We start from the raw sequence: 25,263 nt of genomic DNA, 5'->3' as shown, positions 1-25,263 counted from the left end.
ATATGCTCCTCGTAGTAATAGTTTAGCACCCTACGCTAGTATTAGAAGACGGGCAGATATTAACTATTAAGCGTAAGGCGAATAATCTTAGCTATTTTCTCTCGCGACGCTATCTACTACTTAGTCTAGTCCTTCTTGTTACCTATAGCATCCTTATTCTAGTTATCGTTACTACCCTCTAGTCGATATTCCGTATCGCCGTCGGTATCTTCTCCTAGTGCTATAACATTGCGCAGACCGCTTAGTTAATATGTCGTATACTAGTTGCCCTAAGGGGGTTTAGGCTAGTATAGCGTTTGTGCACGTCTACGGATAATTATTAAATCGTACTTAGAGTTTTCCGGCACCTCTCTCTATGCATTATCGAGCTACTAAGGGAAGAACTATACGAACGTGCCGTACAATCTAGGCTTACGGACACAGCGGCTACACTTCTAAACAATGTCGTCGATATCCTTAGTAATTAGTAGCTTCTATACGATAACTAGCATAATGTCGCCGACATTATAGCCGAGGGCTATAGAGGGAGTACTACACATAATGCGGACCGTAGACTTAACACCTAGCTTCTTATATTCTATATACCTTATATCTTAGTCGTGCGGAGGTAGATACGTAGTGTACTAGGAAACTACCTAGTATATATCTAGTCGACGATCTAATCTACTAAAGCGGTACTTCTTCTGTTCGCTAGTATTGTCCTTAGTTAAGTCTACGAGCTAGTAGCGCAGATTATAGTTTATGTTCTTAATCGACTTGCGGCCGTCCTTAAACACTAGCGTCTTCTCGATGCGCTCCGGTGTTAGATTGTTGTTCTTATTAACCGCGCTCTTTAGTAGGAAGTATAGCGCATTATAATTGCCGAGCTACTTGTCCGAGAGTAGCGAGAGCAGATATATAATATTAGTCCGATCGATGCTAGCTTAGATAATCTTAGTTATAAACGCCTTATAACCGAGTTTACGGAATCCTACCTAGATCCTTAAATACTCCCTAGTCTCCCCTACGAAGGTTGCTAAAGCACCGAGCTATACCGTGTCCTAAGGAACGATGCCGCGTAGCGCATAGATCTACGCAAACTTCTTACCTATAAAGGGTTAGCGGAGTTAAGGATACAGACCTAATAGACTTACGGAACTAAACACCCTACTTATATATAATATAGACCTCGTCGATAGCGAACATGCCGATGCTGTCGCCTATTTCGAGCAAGCACTTACAGAAGTCTTTACGGTAGGCCTACTCTAGGCTAAGGATAATATACCCGAACTTACCCTTCTCGACCTTCTTATACATCTTTATATCTTGCTAAAGAGTCTCGGCGGTAATTAGAGCGACGTTTACTAACCTAACTTTACTTAGCTAGCGCGTAGCTATGTCGATGTTAGACTTCTACTCCTCCCTAATACGACTTAGAGGGATAATCTGTACTACAGTTTGCCCGGTTAATAGATAGAAGCCGTAGTAGAGTAGACTCTTACCGGCGCTAGTCTTAGCGATAGACAACACGTCCTTCTTTACGAAGATAAGAGTATAGAGTATATCGATCTAGAATTGTAACGGCTTAAAGCCTTTGCCTAGATAAAACTACTCGAGGATGCGCTCTAGACCGTTAGCGATAATGTCCTTCTAAAGTAGGACAGCGTAGATGTTAAGGCTAGCATCGGATACGAGTATCTAGAGCTCTTCGAGTTTTATGCTATAGATGCTGTCGTACCTGTCCGAGAAGTGCGTATACTACTCGGGGCCTAGCGTATCTAGTGTAGGTTGTACTAGTCGAGAGGCTAACGTTTCGTCGCTAAAGTACGGAGGAGGTCGAGCAAGTACTAAACGACCTAGGAGTTATAGTAGGCGTAGTACATCGGCTTATTTTATAGCGCCTACGCGCTCCTATTTCTTCGACTTGCCGGGGAGGCCCTTAGGTAGCGCTATAGTCGTAAAGGTTAGTGTCGAGTTGTGCGTTAATACGGTAGTAAACTTCTAGAAGGAGGTTAGAGGAAGGCCTTAAAAGGCGGCGACTAGTACGCCTAGATAGTTAGCAATTTACGTTACGGAGTAGAGCTATAATAATTACTAAGACAAAGACAACGACAGCGACAACGCGAAGAGGATTGCTCGACTTGTCGATAAGGCTAGCGACGGTGTAGCAAACTTCGCGCATTACGTAGTAACTTCTACCGACCTCGCTACTACTAGTAGTCGCTATTGTCTTATAGCTTCTACGTAAAGCTTCTTAGAGCTATCTAGAGTAACCTAGATAGAGATAAAGTCGTTTACCGGACTAGAAACGACCTCCTCGTCGCCGTATAAGGGTATTAGGGTCTTAGAGGTAGACGGTCGATAGGGTATCGAAATCGAGGTTTCGCGAAGGCGCGCGACTACGGCGATAGTTAGAGGTAATTCTACGGGTCTTGTTTAGTGTCCGCGGCTATCGTCTATAGTATAGTAGTTAACTTAAGGTCGATTCTTAGATAGCTGTCGGTTATAGATCTAAGCCTCTTCTAGCTTAATCCGAATAGGCCTAACTATATAATTTATATAGCTCGTAGTTTACTATATATAGTAGTTTAGAAACGTTTAATTAGTATACTATATAATTCTCTAGGACTATTTTGTAGCGATTCTGTATATAGGTCTTAGTTGTAAAGCTGTTTACAAAAGTAGTAGAAATCTAGCTTTAGTAAGGGTGTAAAAAGCGCCTATTTTGCTAATCTTTTCCTTAGGCGCTCCGCAAAAGACTCGAGCCAGCCCTATATATAAGAAGGAAGGTAGCAGTAGTAGTAGATAGAAGGTAGTAGTAGTAGAAGGAAAGATGTTAAATTACGTCACGTAGTAAAGAGTCTGTGCGGAGCGACTGTGTAGGAGGCAGGACACGCCGAACGAGCAGTCATTGCCCGTTGTATCGGGTGCACCCAGTGACGGCTCATGGAGGCCAATTACTGTCTTGCGCGTTCGATAGCGATGGTTGGGCGACGAAATACCTCAGATGCAGAGCGAGAGAAGAATTGATGGCACTTTGACTGATTGTTTCCATTTTACAGCTTTCGACCTCCGCTCCGTAACGTCCTGATCAAGTTAGCTCCCGCGACCACCACACTAAAACTTCACCGCACTTTGTGCTTCTCCTTGCTTTGACGTCCGCCTCAATTCTAAGGTACGTTTGCTCATATCTGATGCGTCATAGTACTGGCTTCATTCAAATAGCCGATCGCCATGCGCCGCTCTTTGTTATCTAATAGCTCTTTGCCGGCTGGAGACCAGCCTGGGCTCAGTCCACTTCAACTACTCAACCCGGAAGCATCTCATGCCGCTCGGCTACAAAATCCCGAATCATGCCTTGAGCTACTGCGCTACAGCGTGACTCTGACAACAGCGTTGGCTCACAAGCTCCTTCGTGTCTGCGAGAGGTACCAAATTACCGACCCTTCTTTTGCTCCAACCAGCGGATATGCGTCTGCCCAAGAAGGTTAGCCCGCGATGGCGCTTCCGTCCGTAGGAAATCAAGCTAGCGGCTCGATCGAGCTCCAGAGCTGCTTCCACTGGACCGCTGGCCTCGCCTTATCCGAGCATACCCGCTATGGATCGTGACTGCGAAGTGTCCTCGCACCTTGCAGGCCTCCAGTCTCCATTCGACATGCCAGAATGCGGCACAGATAACTTCACACAATATTGAGAGGTATGTTCGTGCGAGCAAACGAGCCGCACACGCGACGGAGCATCGGCCCCGATGCCGTTGAGAGAGCGGGGCTTTGAGTTCAGGTACCTGCCGAGTGCCCACAGCATGTGGTGGAGAACGACGTCGTTGAACCACGGTATACAATCCTTCCACGTGCTTTTGATTGACTGTTCAAGAAGCTACGATCAAATTCGACCTCTCAGTACAGCACTGCAGCAATTCCGACCTCTCGCTGGTATCGTGATGCCACTCAGGCAACGCTGGCTGATGCTCGCAGCAACTGATTTAGCGATCGACAAGGTCTTCCGATCGAATGGGGTCCAGATCTCGCTTGGCATGTCGCGAGCATCGGGGCGGAAGCACGTGTAGTAAAGGAAGTACTCCACTTCCGATTTGCACTTCAGAAAAATCTCCGAAGCTTCGGAGGTGGGTTGTATTGCTGACTTCCGTATCGTTCCGCAGTAAATTTTCAGCCAGGCCCAGATGGGTTCTGCTTGCGACTGAAAATGCGAGGCGTATTGTGCGTTGAGAGTTGAGATGCATGTGTAGCTTTGTTGCGCAGTGCGTCGAGGTAGCGGTCTGGGCCTGGCTCGCCATCGGTATTGGCCCTCCCACCAACTGGAGGCAGAGAACACAAGTACATATTCAATGCGGTCTCGATTTGTCTCCTATTCCATATAGTTACAGATTGCGCCCCTAATGCTTCCAGATTCCGACAGCCCAGTGTCCAGCGCTGATGATGACTCCCGCAGTGGAGAAATATGCAGTTGCTCGTTCCTCTTGACGCCAAATATCGTATACCGCCGCTGCTCGGGAACAAGGACGCCACGCTCCCACTACTAGCGGTCCACGTCTGGCTGGAGACAGTCCACAGCTTCGACTTGCCCTTCATTTTGCCCTTTGCCTCGGTCCCGCGCTCTGACAATGCGCCATTTCAACGCCACGTCGCCAATAGTTGTGTGGAGCAATTATCGGAGGCAGCATATCGAACCAACGGATGGGATGATCTTCGTCGGTATCGCCGCGGGAACACCATTGTATACCGCAGGCGGATGAGGTCATGACAGACCCATGACGAAGAGTCTCCGGTCAGGAGATGGGTGGCCTCTCGTGGAGGGATAGGTGGACGGAGGAAAGTAGAGATTTGGCGAGCCGGTAATCTGTGCAGCGTTCACGTCCAGCCAAAGCAGCGTGCGCTCGAGAAAGCCGTTGAGTCCGAGTGTTTGTAGCCCGCCGCGCATGGCGACGAGTCGTTGTAGGCCTGTCATGTGGGTGTGGAAGGCGTCACGCTGGCCGAAGAGGAGCTCGTAGGTGGCCATCTTGCCGACTGCGGCGATCATGCGATCGCTGGTGGCACGGCCGCTGGGTTGACAGTCGACCAGCGCGCGATTGATCTCTTGGATGGCCATGCCGCGAAGCTGGAGGATGTCGATGGAGTGGGAGGGTTGGCCGCGGACTTTGGAGTAGTGTGACGATGCGAGGAGGATCAAGGTATGAAGTGAGGCGGCGTCGGAGAAGATGAGACTCATGAATTGCGTTCTGATGAACTCTCGTGTTGAAGGGTCGGTTTCGGGAACGTCGACGGACATGGTATTGATAAAGTGGTCCTGAAGCCTGTCAGCGTGGTCGCAGGAGTCGGGAGTCCTTTGAGGTGCTTACCATGACGGGACGTAGAGACGAGTGCCATGACTCAGGGTATAGGTCGAGAGGGTTGAGTCTGGGTAGTTGAGCTCCCAGAGGAGGTGTCGTTGGTGATGAGGCATCGGGACTGTCCGTATCGACGTCGGAAACTGTTGCTGATGAAGGCTGAGAGCCTTTCCTCGACTGCTTGGCGCTTTCGGCAGCGGCTTTTCGAGCGTTTCGATGTTGTCCTGTGGTGACATGACTGCGTACACTCTTGCGAGTCTGCGCATTCTTCGCTTCCTGCGGGTTGGAAAAGTTCAGAAACCGAAAGTCAACAGGGCGTTCCCCAGACGTTGATTTACGACCTGTGTTGCTGTCAGTCTCTGCATCTTCAGGCATGACGGTGATCAGTCAAAGGAAGGGGAAAGGAAACACACCGCTGACGCCGTCAGATTGGGTTGAGGCTGGCGAGCCAGGCCCGCTTCCGGCCGAACGACGCCTCGACTGCTCGGCATTTTGTGGGTTGGCCATTGGCTTGAGGTGTAGATGTATATCCAAGAGTCCAGATGCTTTCTGTGATAGATGGGTTGTTTGGTGATCGTTGTTCACGTTGGTCGGGATGGCTGTGAGTAACGGTCGATCACTCCAAGGGGTCGGCGGTGTCGTTATATGTAGGCCAGCTGGTGTGGTGGTTGAGGCCATCGGCGGCGCTTCAATACGCACTGCTGGTGCAGCCATTGCGATGTATCGCCAATATAGGGACTCCCGAAATACAATTGGTAGAAATGGTGGCGACGATTTTGTGCTTGTGCAGCAACTCGCGCCAACAAAGTCGCTTTTCGATTGCAAAGAATCGACAATTTCGGAAATGGCGTAGGTGAGGTTTCTCAGGCCTGCCTACCTTAGCTCACGCACGTGTGTCCCGGTCGTCGACCAACCCGAGAGAGCAAGAATCGGCGTTGTACCGTCACGAGCGAGCTGAGCCACGAGAGCCAGACCGTCGGTAGGATATGCTGCAAAGCAGTGGAGAGCTCGATGAAATGCAATGGCTCGTAGTTGCGGGTCGGCGACGACGATTGGCTGCAGCGGGCGACCGCACTCACGCTTCGTTTCTCATGAGGGCAGTTTGGCGCCCGAAGAGGATGCGGATACTTTCACTCTCCACACCGCTAGTGTTACCTCCCTACAGCGATCAGCATGTCAACTGCAAACAGAAGCCGGTACCTTAAATCGTGCATAGCGGTGCAAGCCAGAGCGGCGCCACACCAACCAAAAGGCACTGGATATGCTCAACTTGGCAATTCAGCACCATGCAAGGCATGCGATCTTCCCTGGAGGCCAAAAATGGATGCCGTGCCTAGTCATGATTCCATATCGTCCATGGTCCTTAGTTGCAGCTTTGACTCCACTTCGTGCTGCTGCATGGGGCCGAGACTGATGACAGGGCATGCACGAGCTCAGTATACCAACGGCCGGGGTCGCCGCCGTGCAGGTGGGGACGAGGGTCAGCTACTAGTGAAATCAGTGGGTACTGTACCGAGCGCCAACCGCAACGTGTCGATGAATGCAGAGTTTAGTGACGATTGAAACGGTCAGGAAGCTGTGCATAAATCTGCAGGAACAACCACCCGTCTTTGCGGTGCACCATGCCACCGTTGGGGTTGCCGTTGCCGTACCCAGTGTCGATACATGCCTGCTTGGGACTGGCTTTCGGCGTTGTCCGAGAGCACAGCTGCTGGTAATCGATGAGATTGGCGAAGCAGATCTTTCGCTTACGGCACCAGCGTGTATGCGATTACCACCTCCGGCTAGTTCGAGAGACTCATTGTGCCTTTTAAACCGTCAGTCAGTATCTCCGTTCTCATGCTCAAAGTACTCCAAGCCACTCAGGTGCAAGTCGTGCAGCTCGGATTGAGCGGGACTGCAGAGGTAACATCCGCTTGTTGACCTTCAGAGGGCCAAAACTATTGGGTCTTGCCATGGCGGACTGGAGGTGTTGCGCAAGAGGACGATCATGTACGCCTCATCCGCAGCCATTTCGGGTATGTCGAAGCCCCTCTCTGGCCTGTTGAAGAGTCGGAAACGGTTGGCCGCCTCGTCAGCCTTGTTTTGATGTGATCCAATGTTTCGACCCTCCGCATTCATCCACGATCATCGTATAGCACCCGTCGTGCCAATCAGCTCCCTCAAAAGCGATGCGCCATTTTGCAGCTCCCGCTTCCGTCTTAGTCAGCGCCAACATGGTCGACTTCTTGTGGCATTCTGCCATTGTTGAGTCTCATGTCGTAGTGCCTTGTGATCCTAAACAGAGGCTACAGAGCGTGTTGCATGTCCCCTGAAGTCCACCACTGACCATGCGGTCGGATAGACTCTTGCAAGGATGTCGGCCCCGGCAAGATCGGAAGCAAGGATCGCATGCCCGGGCCCAGTCGCAAAAGTTGGAGACGACGTCAGCCCTCGATTCCCAGAATAGACGGAAACATCCTACCAGGCTCCAGCAACGCACATAATATTACATTCCCCTGGACAAGACCCACTTGCTCTATCCCGCACATTCGCGTGATGCGCATGCGACGATTGTTACACCGCCGCTCCCAAGAAGCTGGACGTGGGAATTGACATGCCATCCGCCGCCATGGGAATCGCTCCGGCCGAGTCGACAGCGACCACGCAGCTGAACAGGTCGCACAAGGGACGCCACCGAAGCAGGAACAGGAGCGGAGCAGATCCCTTCCTGGAACTCTCTGACGACAGTCTGAAGGAAGCTGTACAGGCGTTGCCGGAACAGGCCAGCAACACCGCCAGGACAAGCAGCGAGGACAGCAGTAATTCAGGACATTCGGAATCATTCCTCTCAGAAGTACACATTTACCTGCGAAAAACGCTCCGTTTCCCTGCTTACATCTCCTGCTTCGATGCACACACCATGTCACTAAGGTGGAAGTCGTGCAGTGGAGTTTGAGCGGGATTATGGAAGCACCTCGATCACTACACTGTCAGCTAACACAGTCAACACAGTTATTCATGACCCCAGTCTACGTCATATCCTTCATCCTCTCCCTCCGGCTCGTCGAACGCCAACACAGAGAATGGCGCCTTGCTCAACATGCACCAGGAGCCGAGGCCTCATCCCTCTGGTCACGCTGGTGGAGCAGTCCAGAACCATACCAGCAGACTCCAGCCACTCAGTGGCGTCCACAGTATTCCTGGCGGCGCCGCGGCATAGCAAAAATGCAAATGAACGACGTCTTCGCGGTGCGGAGCCGTGTGGTCGTGGCGCTGGCGTTTTGGACCGCCCTGGGCTTGCTGGTGACAGCGTACGCCATTCGGCACATCTATTTTTGGGCAATGGGGTCTTGAGGTGGATCGGCATGGCTGGATCTGTACCGGCGAGTACGTGCCGTATGGAGTTGTTCGGAGCAGTTCCTTCGGGTGGGAATCAAAAACGAGACCGTGCTCGACCCCGGATCATGTAGCCTGGAGATCTCTCGCTTGTGGAGGCCCAAAGGGGAAGAAAGGGACGTAGCACGGACCCGCACGATCTGGCAAGCATGCATCATGCCTCCGTGCCTCCGCTCAAACCGCGCCCTCCGGGCCATCTGGGTGCACCTCGTCTGGCGGATTTTGGGCAATGCCACGGAGACATTCTTCTCAACAAGGCCTTGAAGACTTATAAGGTGCCAATTTCAATGCCCAACTCCGCAGCTTTGCAAGCAACATTCGCCGCATGAGTTCCGCTGGATTGGCTTGGTCTGCGATTTGAGCAGGAGAACGGAGGTGTCCGCTTGCAGCTTTACAAATCCTGATCGACCACATCCCGGTCGATCCGTTCCTTGATCTTCACCATGGCGTTGCAACCTGCATGTTGTGGTAAGGGCGTTGGAGGTGGCTCTATCGAAAGGACGCCACGATGCCAGACTGCCGGGTGCCGTGGTCCTCCAGAAGCAGGCCCAAATCTTGTATGTGGTACGGAAATGGAAATTTCGATCGCGCGACTCCTGCCCCTTTTGGAACTTTAGACGAGAATTGCCTATTTGGCAGTGTGTACACAAGAATGGAATGGACACACCGCCAGAGATGCGAAGATATGGTCAGAATGGACCTCGTTATGGAGGTCATTATGACTCGGCCGTGGAGGTGAAAGGGGCAGGGAGGCACAGCACGCATCAGGAGACTCCATGCGCCTCCGTGCTGGATCGATCATCCATACCACCAGAGTTAGTTTCGTTGTTACCTGTCAGAGACATGCTGCATTGAGCTACTTCTGCATGTCAGCGTGTGTGAGCCAGGTTAGGAACACATGGACTATGGGTGTGTCCCTCGTGTGACTGTAGGTGAGATCGTGTACGAGGCATCGGTAGAGACGGACAGGTGAGATGCTCTCGAAGATAAACCCGTTCACTTGTAGTTTTGTAATACCTGCGTGATCCTGCTCAGAATGCACATTCCAAGGCACTGAGGGCCAAGTCGTGCGCTGGAGGTTGAGCGTGATTACGAAGGTATGCGGCGGGCGAAAGCAGAGTACATATCCTCATCGTAAGCTTGCTCGGTCGAAGTGGGACATGAAAGTGCGCGAATCGGCGTGGATCGAAATGGGCAAAGGTCGCGAGAAGTGGAGGGTGTACTCGATTTGGTAGTTTCGTCCGTATTTGCGTACGAGTCGATGCCTGATAGCCGCAACGCCTTGATGTCGCATTTCCGCTGAGAAGTATCCTTCTTCGTTCATGGCATCCCAATGCTTCCGAATTTGCTTTTGCTCGCCGATCACCACTCCAGATTCCGTCTTCCCATCGTGCCCATCATCGTGCCAAAAACCGCTTATCTCAGTCTCCTGGCCTCGCGCTCAGACTCGAGCAGGCAGAGGATGTCGTCCTCACGCACTGTTTCCCGCGTGTTAGTGGGGTTGTCCGGCTTTCTCCTTCACATCTGTCCATCGGGTAAATCTCACCTGGGCCCTTGACGTTGCGGATGATGCTGCGGGTGGTGTCGTCCATGAACTCGACGCGGACCTGGGTCACACCTCCACGAGAGCCTGTATCGCATTAGATCCTGCTCTCATTCTCATCTCTTTCATCCGATCCTCGCAGATCTTCGCGAATCGTGCATACCGGTGCGGCCGAGGACGCGGGTGACCTTGACGAGCTTGACTGGGACCCTATGAAGCGCAACTTGGTCAGCTGCATATTCCTGTCTTCTGCGGTCCCGAGAGCATCTCACTTGGCGGAATCCATTTTTGCGGCTGTGTAGAGAGTTTTGGTGGTGTTTCGGTGGTGTTGTCGTGGATTTGCGGTTGGTGCAGATTGGTCTTCTCTTTGGTATTCGCTGGCGTCGATGAATTCGAGATCGAAAAGTTCGTGGTGCTTGGCGTTTTTGACATCAGACTGAGATATTTCAGCTAGACTGGAAGGTACGCCCGTGGTTCACCGCAAATCTGTAAAATGGCAATCACGATGGAGGGATATCTCGATCGATGTTGCTATCAAACTGTTCATTGTAACTCAATCGTACGTGTTCTCCTCCCATCGTCTTGAAAGAGCCATATCGAGACGGTGTTCACTTCTCCGACCATTGAACGCAGCACGTGCTACTGACTCACGCTTCTTTGGCTTGCTCTTTCGATATCTTGGCGGGAACGATATATCTGGTCCTCAACCTCAGTCCTTCAATACGTAACCTTCGGACGTAACGAGCGTGCAGGAAAGAGGTAATTGAAGCGAATTGAGAGCCGCCTACGGTCTGCAAATATGGATCTCGTCAGTGGGTAAGATGCCATACCCCGTCAACGAAATCTCAGCTATTGAGTCACGAGTCTAACACCTTGGACAGAATGAACGATCGCCTGCTCTTCGCAGTGCCCAAAAAAGGCCGCCTCCACGAAGCATGTCTAGACCTGCTTTCCGGCTCGGACGTGCAGTTCCACAAGCACAATCGACTGGATATCACTTTGGTCAAGAACATGCCCATGGCTCTCATCTTCCTCCCGGCAGCAGACATTCCCACCTTCGTCGGTGAAGGCCGAGTCGACCTGGGAATCACCGGCCGGGATCAAGTCGCCGAGCACGAAGCAGCTGTCCCACCTACAGAGAACACTGGCGTGGAGCAAATTCTGGACCTGGAATTCGGAAAGTGTAAATTGCAGGTTCAAGTTCCGGAAAAGGGCGAGATTCAAACTCCGGACCAATTGGTTGGGAAGAACATTGTGACGAGCTTCACGCAGTTGTCGGAGAATTACTTCCGAGATCTGGAGATCAAGGCATCGAAACAGAATGGTGCTTCTGCGAATGGAGAGGACGCCGGCAAGTTGAAGACCAACATCAAGTTTGTCGGCGGAAGTGTGGAGGCTGCTTGTGCATTGGGTGTCGCGGACGGTATCGTCGATCTTGTTGGTAAGAAACATGACCTCTATTCATTCCAGTTTCCCGCAACTGATCATCTCACAGAATCCGGCGAAACAATGCGCGCCGCAGGCCTCAAAGCAATCGCCACAGTTGTCGAATCCAGCGCCATCCTCATTCGCTCAAAACACCCCTCCGACCCAGCCCTGGTCGAGAAAATTGCCAAACGCATCCGCGGAGTCATCACGGCCCAGCGATACCTGCTCTGCTCGTACAACGTGCCCAGCAAGAGTCTCGAAGCGTGCCTCAAGATCACTCCTGGACGCCGGGCGCCGACGGTCAGCAATTTGGAGGGAGAGGACTGGAAGGCAGTGTCGGTCATGATTGACAAAAAGACTGCATCAGATGTCATGGATGATTTGGCGGCGCAGGGGGCGGATGACATCCTGATCTCGAAGATCTTGAACAGTCGGACGAGTTAGAGGGGTTGGAGGGCGGGTTTCTGTGGCGATGGGACGGGTTCTGTGCATGTTGTGAAGGTATAGAAGATACAGAAAGGGATGTTTGTGAGTGCAGATGTGGATGCCTTCACATATCATCACTCAGGAGTCTTTGTCAGGCTAGGGAGGACACGAGGCCGGGAGAGCACCACTTCATCTACAACATGCTCGGCATCTCGTAGTGTTGACGATCAGTTCGGCGCCACCAGGAGTATGGGGTATGCGAATATGCCATTACAACATTCTATCAACTCATCCCAGTGAAGGCCACCCATCGTGAAAAGAACAAGTTATTGAAACGAGTCCGAAGACTGCCAGAAACAAAACCGCAATGCCGGACACTACGTCGGGGAAAGCAATAAATGCGCCGTCCTCATGTATGCTGCTATGCTACGCTGGCACCTTGAACCAAGCTCGGCACGCTGGCTTGTGGTTGTCCAAGGTTTCGTGCGATTCGCTTGGACCGGTAAATGCAGTGCTAGAAGCGGCGGTGGGAGCAGGAGTCGTAATCGCGAGGAAGATCGAGTTGCTGGGAAGGGGTTCACTCTCGGACGATGTTGCGATAGTCGTTCACATGAAGTCATCCCTGGCAGATTGTTAGCAGGATCCCGACGCCTTTACTTTGAAAAGGTTGCATACTCATCGAGACCATCGTCGTAAGCACCGGTATCGGCCGATGCGGAAATGTTACGGTTCGCATTCAAGCTGGTCTTGGTCTTCGCGGCCTTGGTCTTCTTCCCGCCCTTCTCAGCAGCCTTCTCCTCCTTGAGCTTCTCGTTGCTCAGAGCCGTCAGACCACTGGCAATTTTCTTGATCTGCTCGCTGTTCATCTCCTTCACAATTTGCTTAGAGAACTCCTTCATGAACATCTCGTATTGCGGCTTTTTCGCGTTATTGTTGAGAAGCGGGCTCAGCGTCTCTCGCAGCTTGAGGAAACCCTGTGCGGTGGTAGGGTTGAACAAAGACAGGCCGGAGAGATCGATCGCATTCGCAGGATCGTCGCTGTCCTGCACGGTGATGGGTTTGGCACCACGGCTCGCAGGCACACCACCAACACCACCGAAGAGATCCTCAGCGTGCTGGAGGTCTCCTTGCAACTCGGCGTCTCGTGCACGAGCACGCTTCGTGGCCTCATCCTCATCGCTGTCTCCGTCCAAGTCCTCCAAAGCCTTTTGTCGCAGCCGCTCTTCTCGCTTCTCTTCTATCCTCTGCGACTTGGACTTCGCGTTGGCTTTCGCGAGCGCGTCAGCTTTGGCTTTAGCCTCCGCGGCTTTCTTCGCCTTCTCGCGCTCGACCTCGCTGTCCTCTGCTGCGTCCCATGAATCGAGCACCTCGCCGCCGTCTTCTTCGTCGTCGAATTTGCCGCGACGCACTACGACGGCGGGAGCGGAGGATGACGCGGAGCTGTCAGAGTCCTCGTCGTCCCAAGCACTTGGTGGAGCCATGATTGCGGGTTTTCGTGGTCGTGGTCGCGGTCCTTCGTGTTCGATCTGTGATGCGATCCGAGGTTAGTGGGGTGAGATTTTCGTCGGGTGCGGCTTTGGCGGCTTCGTTGGGTCGAGAAGGCTGTACTCGGCGATGCAGGCGAGAGGACGTATCGAAGGTTATTTAGCAAGCGAAATGTTTCAAGAGGGCTGACGAAAGGAGGATGTGGGAGGGAGAGAAGTTTGGTAAAACGGCGGGGCGGACGAGCCAAAAGCGATGACTCCATCCCCGGACTTGTTTTAAATATTGTCCCGCCAGATCCTTGTATATAGAGAACAAGGGGGAAGTTGGGCTTCAATGTTCTAGAATTCTTTGGCAATTCACCAGCGTCGCCGTGGGCACACCTTCGGTCGCTCCGGATCATTACATGAACGTTGTAGTGGTTCGAGTTTGATGTTCATCATACTACAGCCACTCAGCGATGTCATACCATACTTTCAACTTGCATCGTTGATCCTGCGTTGCATCGTGATGATATGATGTCTCTATGAGCTCTGCGTCTGCCCTCCCTGTATGCCGCCCTTGGCGACAGCGACCCATGTGCCGCCAAATGCAACTTTTCCGTCCCTCCACCGACCGGACCCAGATCGCTCCATGCAGTCCCTCTTCCAATGACATTATCTCATTACGGTCATCATCGTCTCCCTTATTGCTCATCACCGACCTTCTCGAGCTTGCCCATCGCTCGCTTCTCGCCGCTCTCGCCGAATAGACGAACGCGGTCGATTCGTGTCTTCTCTCCATCTCCATCACCATCGACCACGAAGATGGTCAAGCTGCTGATGTTCTGGAACTTGACGAACCGCAGCTCAATCTTCGCAGTGTGTGTCTTCGCATCCCAGTCCTTCTCAGCGATCTCCAAGGTCTGTGTGGCTGGCGTGTCTTCGGCTTCGTCGAAACCGAGCACGTGGCTGCGGTTGGTATAGAATTGAATCGTCTTCGGCCGGTCCACGTCGTCGTTGTCTGGCTGCGGTACGCTGGTGATGTGGATGGAGTGAAGCTTCAGTGTGCTTTGGAATGGGATGTACAGCATCAACTGCTCGTCTGTATCGCTCTCGATCCAATCGTTCTTCCCTGCCGCAGCCTTCCCGTTGATCGACGACGGCTTCTCTGGCGCAAATACTGCCCGCTTATCGCCCTTCTCGCCGTCCAGGTTGAGAAAGTCCAGTCCTCGTATCTCCACCTGGTCTGTCACCTCACCGTATCCTCTTGGTGCACCTGCACCTGTCCACAGTCCACCTGCCGAGCCACTGCTACCCTCGCCAAAGTCTGCTCCACCTTCGTCCGCCTTGCCAGCCTCTTCAGCCAATTGCTTCACCGCAGCATCCAGTCCCTTTGGGTCTGCACCCCGAATACGCTTCGTTTCCCGTCCAGCCTTGAAGATGAGGAATGTGGGCATCGCCGAAATGTTGTATGTTTGTGCTATATCTTTCTGCTCATCCGTGTTGATCTTGGTGAATGTGATCTGGCCAGGGCGTGAGAGCTGCGCGCTCAAGGCTTCGTAGACGGGAGCGATTGCTTTGCATGGTCCACACCAGTCTGCGTAGAAATCGGCGACTACGATGCGTGAGGAGGAAAGGAGCGATGAGAACTGGGAGGGCGAGCTGATGGAGACTGTTTTCGACATGGCGGCGATGTTGTGCTTGTTGGTAAGGTGGTGGGAGAAAGGTTATTGTTGATGTAGTGAATATATATTTATGCGGGGTGGTGGCGGACAGCTCCACAACTCACTGTTCAAAGGCAGGGCAAGCTAGTTCTACCTATGAACGCAACAACATCTCTGTTTGCTCATCGAACAACCGTGCTCATATTCACCGCCTTCGGCGTTGATCTAGCGAACTCGATCTGACCACAAAACTCTCCCACCTTCACGATGCGTCAGTGCTGAAGACTGCTTATCGAGCGATGCCCGCCGACTCGAACATTCTCCACGGCCTACAACTTACGAGAAGCGAAAGACTCGTCATCGTCACACTTTCCTACATCTTCATCTCCCCGGTGGCGTGGAACAGGGGCAAGAGACTGATAGCATACCTGCTTTCATCACCTGAAGAAAGACGACGTCAACGAGCCGAACGAGTTTTGCGGCAGGTCGACGAAGCCTAGACCAGCATGTCCGCATCACACGTCTTCGTATTGGACTCGACATTCAAGAGAACGCAGGTGAAAGTCACGCCGGGAAAGTACTTGAAAGAAGTGCTGGAAGAGGCTTGCAAGGCGAGGAAATGGAATCCTGAATCATATGCGCTGAAGACACAAACGAATAAGACGGTGGATTTGTCACAACCATTCAGGCTATCAGGCTTGTCAGGAGGCGCAAAGCTCACGTTAATACAAGCGAGTCGATCGCCGAGCGTGGTAAATGTGGCTTTACAACTGCCAGAGAGTGAGGGAGGAGGCAGACTGAGCGACAAATTCCCAAGCACGACAAGTCTTTGGCTTGTGTTGCGGAAGTACGAGGATGCGGTGGCCGGACAGCCACCTAGGAAGTTGAACCTCACACAGAGAGGCGTACCTCCAGTCGGATCATCTGGAGCTGGACAGTTGGAATACGAGCAGCCATGTCTGCATCTCATGGGCAGGAATATGGAGACCTTCGGCGATCTGCAGAAGTCGTTCGCGCAGCTCGGGATCAATGACGGGAGTGTGCTCATGCGATTGACGTTCAAGCGTAATGGGAGGCTTCTGGAAGAAGCCATGAAGGAGATCGAGGAGCACTTTCAGTCAGTAGACACCGTTCCAGCAGGTGTTGGGTCAAGCGCATCACAGGCCGCGCCAGGAACACACGCCACCGCTCCCGGGTCGTTGCAAAGCCTCCCCGATGCCGACGCAGATAATGCCGGTGTCCCGCGACAGGGTGCTGCCGGACCTGAGCCTGCCGAGCCCGACACATTGATGCCTGGCGCAGGAGGCCACGAGTCCGCACGAGTCCAGGACGACGTAATTGCGTCATCTTCAATAACACAGCCTGGCTCATCAACGAACGAGGAGCCTCTGAACGGGATTGCGGTGTACCTGCCGCCATCATCGAGCACTCCCGCAGCAGCGCTCCAAGAAGACGATCCAGCACTATTCGAGCCCAGCATTGATCACGCAAAGGCGCATCAAGCGGCTCTGACCCGCATGACTCGCAACACACGTCTACTCTCTGACAAAGAGCTCGCCGAGCAGGAAGAAACACGACAAGCAAGCCTCGCTCAGGTCAACACTGTGACTGTCCGCGTACGGTATCCCGACCAAAGCATGATCGAGACCACTGTCTCCGCAACGTCCACCGCCGCCGAGCTGTACGCCCAGGTAGCCGGCACTCTCGCCTCGACTGCTGATGCACAAGGCAAATTCGAACTTCGCTACACCGGTGCCAAAGGCCATCAGACTCTTCCCGACTCCACTTCGCAGCGTCTAGTGCGTGACTTTGGGTTTCGAGGCAAGGTGCTGGTGACACTGATTTGGAAGCCTGAAGCAAGTGCGCAAGCGAGACAGGGGCCAAGTCTGAAGGAGGAGTATCGCAGTCGGGCAAAAGACTTGAAGGTGGAACTTGCGACGCAGCAGGCAGCCGGCGAGGAGAGTCACAAGGCTGCGATGAACAAGAAAGAATCTGGTGCGGCTGCTAGCAAGGGTAAAGGTGGTGGAGACGTCGAGGCGAAGATGAAGAAGTTCTTGGGGTTCGGGAAGAAGAAGTGATAGCGGCGCAGACTACAGTCTGAGCGCATGAAGCGTAGATTGAGCATTTCAAGCAGGCGAGCATATTGGTGGTTCATTGTGTCGTGACCAGCCAACCAGCACGGCATTCAATCGACATGTGAAAATGGAGAAGTGAAAAAGGAGATGAAATTCAAGATATAGGCTGCCGTACCAGAGCTTAGGATTACAACTATTACCTCACGTCGAATTCACAGACTCCACGTACAGCATTTGGATTGACGACATTTCCAATCGAGTATACAGGCTTGCGTGGTCGGCTCTGCAGTTGAGGCTACCATTGCTCGTTATCCAAGCTTCGTTAACCTCTGCGTACACGAATACTTTGCGTGGGTTGTGGGAACACATTTCCAGAAAGTTCTCAATGTCAAGACAACTGAATCTCCTTGTCACCATCATCACAACGCTCCTCGCTCTGCTACTCGCACTACAGCTGAAAGACCCAGACAGCGTACTCATGCGCTTTCTCTACAAATCCCAATCGCCGCTGCACCTTCAATCCGCGAGACGGGTCTTCACACCACGCGCATCGTTCTCCAGCACACCAATAGTCAACATGGCAAGCAATAACAAAGCCGCGCAGCCCTCAGATTCGCCGAAACAGCACAACGCCGCGACTGGGGAAGAGGCGCCCTTAAGAGACAGCGAAGGCCGACTACTCGGCTTGCCCGAACCGCCGAGCGAAGAGGAAGCCACGAAGCTGGACATGTCGAGTGGCGGAGACTCGGTGAAATTGGATCATCTGGGACCTATGGTGGTGAACAAAGATGGGACTTTGTCGAGAATTGGCAATTGGGATCAGATGACGGAGCAGGAGAAGAAGAATACGTTGAGGATCTTGGGGAAGAGGAACAAACAGAGAACGAGTGCGTTGAAGGAGGCGGAGGACTCTGCTGCTGGGGAGAAGGATGAGTGAAGGTCAATTCATGAGGATCAAGAGCTGCTCCAGTCAGGAAATATGAAGGCAAAATTCGCGATGAGGAGACTCGAGGATCAGCTTAAAACAACGAGCATTACATGCCATGTCCGACACCAAACGAAAGTGCGCCTTCAGATCACATCCGAACGACACAGACTGTGAGGTGCTCGGGCTGTGTCTCGACTTGCCGTCCTTAGCACATTTCCACGGCGTCGCAAGGGGTAAGTTCATTCACCGCGGACTTTACTGGCAAGATCTCAAGTAGACAGGAGGGGTCCGTTTGCAAGATCTTCACGAACACAATGGGCCATGATGGTCAAGTCGGCTCAAGATGGATAAGGGAAGTTCACGCACAGCTCGAGTATTGTGAGCCAACTGCACAAGGGTGTCCTTTCCATGCAAGCATCGTGCAGGCGTCCCTGTCTGCTTACGAGGTATACTTGACTTCACTTGCTGTTGGCCGGTTTGATGAGTGGGCTAGACTCGGGGTAGAAGAGTTGTACATGTGTGCTCACGTGCTATTGCACTGTGAACCTTGAACATGACTCCTGCCTCATCTGTGACATGACAGCGGCTCGTTCAAGCTTAAAGCGACTTCACCGCAGTCAATGTCACCTCAGTATCGACCCAGCCGATGTCGTCTGAGACGCAGACTTTACTGTGGAAATGCTGGAGTATTTGGCATGCAAATCATTCTGGGAGCTGCCGACTCATCAGATTGGACGTCTTTGTCTTCCAGACTTTCGTGGAGCTGCGAAACTTTTCGAGCAATCAATCGCGGTTCATTGCAAGTGGTGTGTGCATAAGAAGTTATTGTTCATGAATTCGTTCTGGTTATGTTGTATATACAATAATGACGACAGCCTTCTGCGACTGCGTGTTCCTAGCGATACACTCCGCCATCCGTTGATGGGCGGGAGTACTGTCCCAATCATCTAAGCGTTCGATCGCTTATAACCAGGGAACTGCATGAGCTCAGCCTTGTCGATCGACTTGAGCTGAGGGCAAGAGAGAGGCGCAAGGACCGGACCAAGTGCGTTGGTCAGCTGGGTAAGGCCAAGGAGAGCCATGTCCGGCTTGGCTTGAGCGGCGAACTGGTAAGCCAAGCAGGCGAAGTTGTTGCCCTGGAGCAAGGTCTGTCCGTTCATGGCGCCGTTGGTGAGGTTCTCGACGTCAACGCCGACGAAGCTGTTGGGTGTGCCGGTGTTGCTGGGCAAGGTGTTAGTCAACTCTTGGTGAAAAGCTGCGAAAAAGATAGCTTACCCTCCGATATCCGCGAACTTGGGGTGCAGAGCAATGGCGTTGGAAGCATCTCCGAAGAAGTAGGTGGTCTCGTATGGGTACTCGAGAGCACGTCGGTACCAGTTGTCGGGGATACGCTCACCGCCGGGAGTTGCGACGAAGCTACCGGACTCGCCGGTGACACCGAACCAGGACTTGAGAGTATCGTACGTCAGGATGCCCTCCGGACGCTCCTGGGTGTGGTTGGCCATGAAGCGGTAGATGAAGGTGTACGCGGCGGGCTGCACAAGGACACCAGTGAATGGTCCGTTGAACCAGTATGCGTTGGTCGCCTTCTGGTGATCGAACCGTTGAGAGCGGTGCTCGGTCAAGGAAGCCAGAGTGACCTCGCCGCCTGGGGAGTTGTCGATGAGTTGCTGGAACTGATCGATCTGGATCTTGTAGTTGTTGCCCTCCTGGTACAGATCGGGGCGAGTAGGCGACGAGTCACCGTCGTACTTGTTGTGACTTCCGCTGAGTCCGTTGCCTTGGCCGGAGAGAAGACCTCCAACACCTGGGCCAGGTGTACCGCCGATGGACCATGAGGTACCATCTCCATCGATCACAGCGCCGTAGACAGCAAGGAACGTGGCAAGCAAGGGTCCCATTCCAACGACGGTAGTAGTGGCGTCGATGAACTGTGAGACGGCTTCACGAGGTCAGTTGGAAAGTCGTACGCAACATCGAACAAAGGTCTGACTTACTGGCATATCCGTTGTGCGGTAAAAAGTTATGATTTGCGAATGCGTTAAGTCCTGGACACGGGCCACGGAGGTCGCCTCCCGCAAAGTTGGGAGCCTTGTACTCGTGTCCGCTGCCCTCTGAAATGTCGATGTACTGCTTCTGTGCGTTGAACTTCGGGACTGGCTCGAAGATGGCAGTGGCGCCATCAGCCTTGACCTGTCGAGCATAGATCTCGGCGTTGCGCGCGGCCAGCTCAGGGTCGGCTTGAACGGCCTCGAAGATCGCGGCCGGGAACGCGTTGGCCGCCAAAGGGGCCAGCGCAGCCAAGAGTGCTGTTGACTGAGAGTACTTCATGGTGTGTATTGATGAAAGAAGAAGTGATGGAGGATGGAGAGGGGAAACAGCGACGTTCGAGGATGTGATCTCGAATTATATCGATAGAGGAGAACGCCGAGGAAGCTAGCCCATCGTCCGTCCATGTGCAAAGCAGATGAGGCAGGTGGCGGAGCGTTCGCACGGCACTATACAGATCGTTTAGCAAAAATCAAAGAGCCTCGATGTATACTGATCTGCGTACCTTTTTACCCAAAGTAGAGCATTTCGTCTCCGCGTGACCAATCACCGCTTTCGTGAGTGAGATTTACGGACCTGCGGTGATCCGGAGTGGTGGATGCCATCACTTAGAGTTCCATCTCCGCAACGCCTCTGAGCATGGCGTCGCTTTAGCTCGTGGGGTGGCTGTCGATCAATGCTGCTTGAGTCGCCTCTTGGCCCTCTCGGTCTCAGGGTCTGCCTCCCCGCATGATTTCTTCGATTTGTCGTTGACTCGTCGTTGCATGTTCCCGTGTGGTTGTTGGGGCTAGCACATGTACTGACTGCTGAGGACTCCCGCTTTTCGGGAGAGGCAGAGTGTGTCGCGTGCTGGGTGTAAAGCAAGGAACATCCTCCACGATGAGGCACATCTGAAGAATTTGACGCATCTAACCTTGGCCGTCATGAAAGGTTCCTCGGCAAGCCACCCAAGCCACGGGCGCTGAAAAGATGCAGGAGATGTCGTAACATCGGCACATGCTCGAACAGGTTCGCTGGCCGTCCCCCGAAGTGTTGAGCTTTGAAGAGGTACCGTCTTAGAGATTGCTCCAGCCAAACCAGCCGTCGAGTCTTGTTGACGGAACGACGTCGGAGGCGGAAACCTTTCGCTTGTCAATCATTCCATGGCTATCCATGGGCGCCGTGAACGAGTAGTGCGGGGAAATGCTCAAGTGAGGTTGACATCCCTTCACGATCCCTGCATTCCTCGTTCTCAAAGTCATCATGTGAGCTCTGATTTGCTGCCAGAATCTCGACAGGTATCTTACCATACCTCTCTACATGGGCACATGTTCACCGTCGCTAACATCCTCATGATGTCTTTTGCTCTGAACGTCATGGTTCGATACATCAAGCTTCTCTTTCCGAGCATACGTTCAGGCGGTGTGTATTGTTTGACCCGCGATGTCAAGCAGCGGGATTGTGGTCTCCGTGTTGACTTTCGCTATCGTGAAGAACGTGTGAGACACCTTCGAACGAGGCTCTAGAGGATTTACTCTTGCCAGCTGCTTGCGTATCAAGTGGCAGCAAGACCGCCACGGCGCCATTTTTCGGCAGTGCGAGAAGTGGCAAACGTCCTGCTGTGCTGGTAACTTCTGCGGCGTTAAAGGGCGACCCGAGTTCGTGGGCTGGATTGCGATCGCACATAATCCGGAAGGTCTGAGCGCAGTTCCGAGAAAGGTGTAGTTTGAAGACCATACAGCGATCTTCTGCATGAATCGCATGGACAGACATGGAGATCCCGTTAATTCTTGCGTGCTTGCTCGCGTGGCAACGAGAGCCGCAGCAAGGTCAATCTGTATCGTCTGCCATCAAACTTTCGTGTGCTTCGGAATGCATAGCGCATGGTCATCGTGGTGTGCATCTCGAAGTAAACGCTTTGAGTGAGCCTTCCGTGGGGAAGCCATTGTGGGAAGAGCAGAGGCCCGCATCAAGAGATGTGGTCTTGGTGCTTTGGCGATCGATCTTCGTCGGCCGTGGTGCCTGTCGCTGGGCGATGGCGAGGAACCATCCACTTGTCCTGTTCCAAGACAGAGGAGCGATCTTCGCCGAACCGATGCTGAGACGAGACCAGAACAATGCCCTGTCTCGCTTTCAAGCACTTTGTCTCTTCCTCTTGTCACTCCTTGCAAGACTTCTGTATTGTTCGCATTTCGTCCTGTCTCAGACCCAACACACCTGCACCGGCCGAGTAAATTGCCAGCATACATGAGCGTCACCAAGACTCACCAAACCCACATGGAACCACTCTCCACCCCAACACCCAGCATGTGGCGCTCCATCCACGCCCCCGAAGCGCCCATGCCCGCCATCATGCCTGAAGACCCCACAACCCACTTCCTCTTACCAAAACTGGCCCTTCACAATGTCCGCAGGGCAGGCAGGAAAGACCGTGCGATTCGAATTGCCGGGCGAAACGACATATCGCAGTCCGCGCGATGGCACCGGGCTGCCACCATCTCTCGGAGACGCCTGGCAACGCACAGATGAGTCGTGGTCGTGCGACATGGATGTCCATGGCGACGTGATCATGCTAGACGTCGAGCCGGCAAAGACGTACAACGGTCGGCGGCCCTCGAGTCGTCCTTCAGCCGAATTGATCTCGAGCGTCTGCAGATGCGTTGATGGTGCGCATGGTTGGTTCTGCAGATGGTGGGACGACAATCCCGAGGCATGCTTTGGACGAGATTAGCGAGCGCAGGGTAGAAGAGGATGTAAGACTAGGTGATGGGCGTGTCTCATTAGTGTAATAGTCGTACAAAGTCTCGCTTGAATGTTCCCTTCTGGTCAGGTTCAGATTCCCATGCTCCCTTTTTGTATCATACCTGTACAAACCATGTATCGCCCAAGAAACGCCGCGCTATGGTGTCAAAGACCATTCAAAGCAAAAAATGCAGTATCAGGGACGCTTAGGTGTCGCGCACAGAGAGAATGTGTTGACTCTTCAAGCAAGCTGTCCAGCCAGCCCAAGGAACAGCGCCTGAGCCGCAATCTGAGCCGCCCACAGTCCAACTTTTCTTATCCTCCGCTGTCGCTGCTTGTTGTCCGAGATGTCCTTTGCGAACGCCTCATACGTCTCCTTGCTGAGATCGTCCAGCAAACCAGAATCGAAAACTGTCCAGGAGCCGTCAAATTCGCTCTGCCGTTTGACGATGCGACAGCTGATTGGGATGAAGTCGTTTGATCGATGGGAGTGAGAATTGATGTAGGCTACTATTGGGCGGACCGCGGCGCTGTTCACGTAGCTCAGGTCGCGGGTGAAGATGGGCACCGAGGCGCGCACATCGTTCAGGTGAATCTGGATGTCCATGACTAGGTAGCGATCGTCGTCGTTGTTTTCCGGCTGTTTTGGAGGAGCGGGCCGGGCCTGGAAATTCTCACCATCTTCGCGGTTGTCAATAACGTGGTTGTTCGTAATCGTCGGTGGAACGTGTTGAGCTTGTGTGGTGACACTAGCCTCGACGCGATCATAAATATCACTCATGACCTTGACGATGCTACCGCTGGCATCTGTCGGGATCATTAGATCGGCGACGATGTCGACATTGCCATCGTGAATCCATGAGAAGGGGCCTTCGACGCCGCGGTTGAGGTGGTCGATCTTGAGTCCGTCAAGCCGGATTCGACTGTGCTTTTTCCACTGTGAGCCTGACTCGTCTCGTCCCTCCGCGAGTGGCATCCCGGTCGTACTGTGAACCTGTCGGGGATGAATTGTGAAGAGAGAGTTGTCGAAGCTACCACTCATGTTGTTTGCACTCAAGAAGTCGTAGAATAGCCATTGCTTGCGCAGTCGAGGCAGTTCACAATTGAAGACGCTGACCTGGAATGGTCGGAATCCGTTGGGCTGATAGACGGTCAACAGCACGTCTTCCATCTTGAAGTTGTCGATCTCAAAGTCGCCAGGGTTGTGTTCGTGGAGGTAGCTCCTTGGATCTTCGCCTTCCGCTCGCGGTTGCACAGATGTGCGATCCAGGACTCCTCGCACGCCCCTAATCTCCACGTCTCGCAGCAGACCCTTTCCGTTGAACCACTTCGCGAAAGACAGTGTCACCTCGACGGACTCGATTGTGACGTCGAACTGTGTGTAGTTTCCGTCGTCCTCCTGTTCTGCAGCGGGCTCATCCGGTGGTCCATCTTTTCTCTCCCTCTCGGCCTTGGCTTCAGCAGCCGCGACAGCCGCAGCAGTCGTCGACGATCCTTTAGTTACCGACTTCTTGCTCTTGTCAGTCTGACGTCGCCTGCTGACGAACACATTGTTCAATCGAATGACTCCGCTCCCCCATCGTGGCACAATAGCGTTCTCGAAGACCACCTTGATGCCGGTATTCTTGGTCAAGTATTGGCCGACCCATCCTGCGAGTGTCTCTTGCGCGAACACAGTGTTCAAAGCCAAAATCGCAAGACTGACGAACGTCGTTGTGCCAATCACAACCCACAGTACGTGCGCCCAGAATATCCAACTGATGAACGCGAAAATCTCTTCTGCGTTATATGGTCGGACGCTTCGGATGGAGAACCACTTGAACCGAATTTGCAATCGATGCCAAAATCCAGTCGCCGCGGCCAGGAGCTCTTCCTTAGTTGGACGATGTAGGTGTGGTAGGCGATCCAGTAGGTGTTTGCTTGAGCCGGATGACTCCGATGTTGCCGCGGATGCGCGGTCCTCTCCTTTCTGTGCACCGCTGGGCAGCTTTTGCTCATTCGGTGGAGTGTGATCTCGAATCGTCCTCTCGTCGCTCTTCCATCTCCTCTGCATTAGCCATGAGGCTGGTCCAGTCACTCGTCCTCTGTTGAATCTCTGCGCTGCACTAGGGTTGAAACCTCTCACATCCAACGTCGTCGGTCGAGGCCATCGGCTGGGCGCATTCGAAGGGGTGGCAAGGTAGTGGCGTGCGCCGAGGGTGGTCGCAGTATTCGCGAACGGTCTCGCAATGGGATGTATGCAAATCGAGGAGGCATTTAAGGATG

General features: G+C 53.1%; 9 protein-coding genes across 9 annotated transcripts; 3 read left to right on the top strand and 6 right to left on the bottom strand.

Annotated features, from left to right (window-relative positions):
- Positions 1-4,734: 4,734 nt before the first annotated feature.
- Positions 4,735-5,292, bottom strand: MYCGRDRAFT_45483 (uncharacterized protein; the record flags this gene model as incomplete). Its single annotated transcript, XM_003850606.1, has 1 exon — positions 4,735-5,292. A coding segment is annotated over one exon (558 nt), but the record flags the coding sequence as incomplete, so codon positions are not given.
- A 4,435-nt stretch (positions 5,293-9,727) lies between these two features.
- On the bottom strand, positions 9,728-10,603 carry MYCGRDRAFT_81501 (40S ribosomal protein S28; the record flags this gene model as incomplete). Its single annotated transcript, XM_003850605.1, has 4 exons — positions 9,728-10,179; positions 10,248-10,331; positions 10,408-10,454; positions 10,517-10,603. The coding sequence occupies 4 exons, from the start codon at positions 10,528-10,530 to the stop codon at positions 10,118-10,120; spliced, it is 207 nt and encodes a 68-aa protein (XP_003850653.1).
- A 231-nt stretch (positions 10,604-10,834) lies between these two features.
- Positions 10,835-12,116, top strand: MYCGRDRAFT_73860 (ATP phosphoribosyltransferase; the record flags this gene model as incomplete). Its single annotated transcript, XM_003851164.1, has 3 exons — positions 10,835-11,060; positions 11,126-11,685; positions 11,740-12,116. The coding sequence occupies 3 exons, from the start codon at positions 11,044-11,046 to the stop codon at positions 12,114-12,116; spliced, it is 954 nt and encodes a 317-aa protein (XP_003851212.1).
- Positions 12,117-12,350: 234 nt separating this feature from the next.
- MYCGRDRAFT_105125 (uncharacterized protein) lies at positions 12,351-13,797 on the bottom strand (the record flags this gene model as incomplete). The annotated part of the gene is made up of 2 exons (XM_003850604.1): positions 12,351-12,720; positions 12,774-13,797. 2 exons carry the CDS (start codon positions 13,577-13,579, stop codon positions 12,705-12,707), a joined length of 822 nt encoding a protein of 273 aa, XP_003850652.1.
- A 278-nt stretch (positions 13,798-14,075) lies between these two features.
- On the bottom strand, positions 14,076-15,260 carry MYCGRDRAFT_105124 (uncharacterized protein; the record flags this gene model as incomplete). The annotated part of the gene is made up of 1 exon (XM_003850603.1): positions 14,076-15,260. One exon carries the CDS (start codon positions 15,244-15,246, stop codon positions 14,266-14,268), a length of 981 nt encoding a protein of 326 aa, XP_003850651.1.
- A 179-nt stretch (positions 15,261-15,439) lies between these two features.
- On the top strand, positions 15,440-17,303 carry MYCGRDRAFT_73850 (uncharacterized protein; the record flags this gene model as incomplete). Its single annotated transcript, XM_003851165.1, has 2 exons — positions 15,440-16,463; positions 16,554-17,303. 2 exons carry the CDS (start codon positions 15,732-15,734, stop codon positions 17,301-17,303), a joined length of 1,482 nt encoding a protein of 493 aa, XP_003851213.1.
- Positions 17,304-18,048: 745 nt separating this feature from the next.
- On the top strand, positions 18,049-18,207 carry MYCGRDRAFT_31156 (uncharacterized protein; the record flags this gene model as incomplete). Its single annotated transcript, XM_003851166.1, has 1 exon — positions 18,049-18,207. A coding segment is annotated over one exon (159 nt), but the record flags the coding sequence as incomplete, so codon positions are not given.
- A 968-nt stretch (positions 18,208-19,175) lies between these two features.
- On the bottom strand, positions 19,176-20,559 carry MYCGRDRAFT_94368 (uncharacterized protein; the record flags this gene model as incomplete). The annotated part of the gene is made up of 3 exons (XM_003850602.1): positions 19,176-19,449; positions 19,504-20,170; positions 20,226-20,559. 3 exons carry the CDS (start codon positions 20,557-20,559, stop codon positions 19,176-19,178), a joined length of 1,275 nt encoding a protein of 424 aa, XP_003850650.1.
- Positions 20,560-23,015: 2,456 nt separating this feature from the next.
- Positions 23,016-25,051, bottom strand: MYCGRDRAFT_73846 (uncharacterized protein; the record flags this gene model as incomplete). The annotated part of the gene is made up of 2 exons (XM_003850601.1): positions 23,016-23,638; positions 23,699-25,051. 2 exons carry the CDS (start codon positions 25,049-25,051, stop codon positions 23,240-23,242), a joined length of 1,752 nt encoding a protein of 583 aa, XP_003850649.1.
- Positions 25,052-25,263: the final 212 nt, after the last annotated feature.

This window comes from Zymoseptoria tritici, chromosome 7 (genome assembly GCF_000219625.1).
Source record: "Zymoseptoria tritici IPO323 chromosome 7, whole genome shotgun sequence".
Lineage (NCBI taxonomy): Eukaryota > Fungi > Ascomycota > Dothideomycetes > Mycosphaerellales > Mycosphaerellaceae > Zymoseptoria > Zymoseptoria tritici.
The sequence above is the reverse complement of the archived record's forward strand: the minus strand, read 5'-3'. Positions and strand labels throughout refer to the sequence as shown.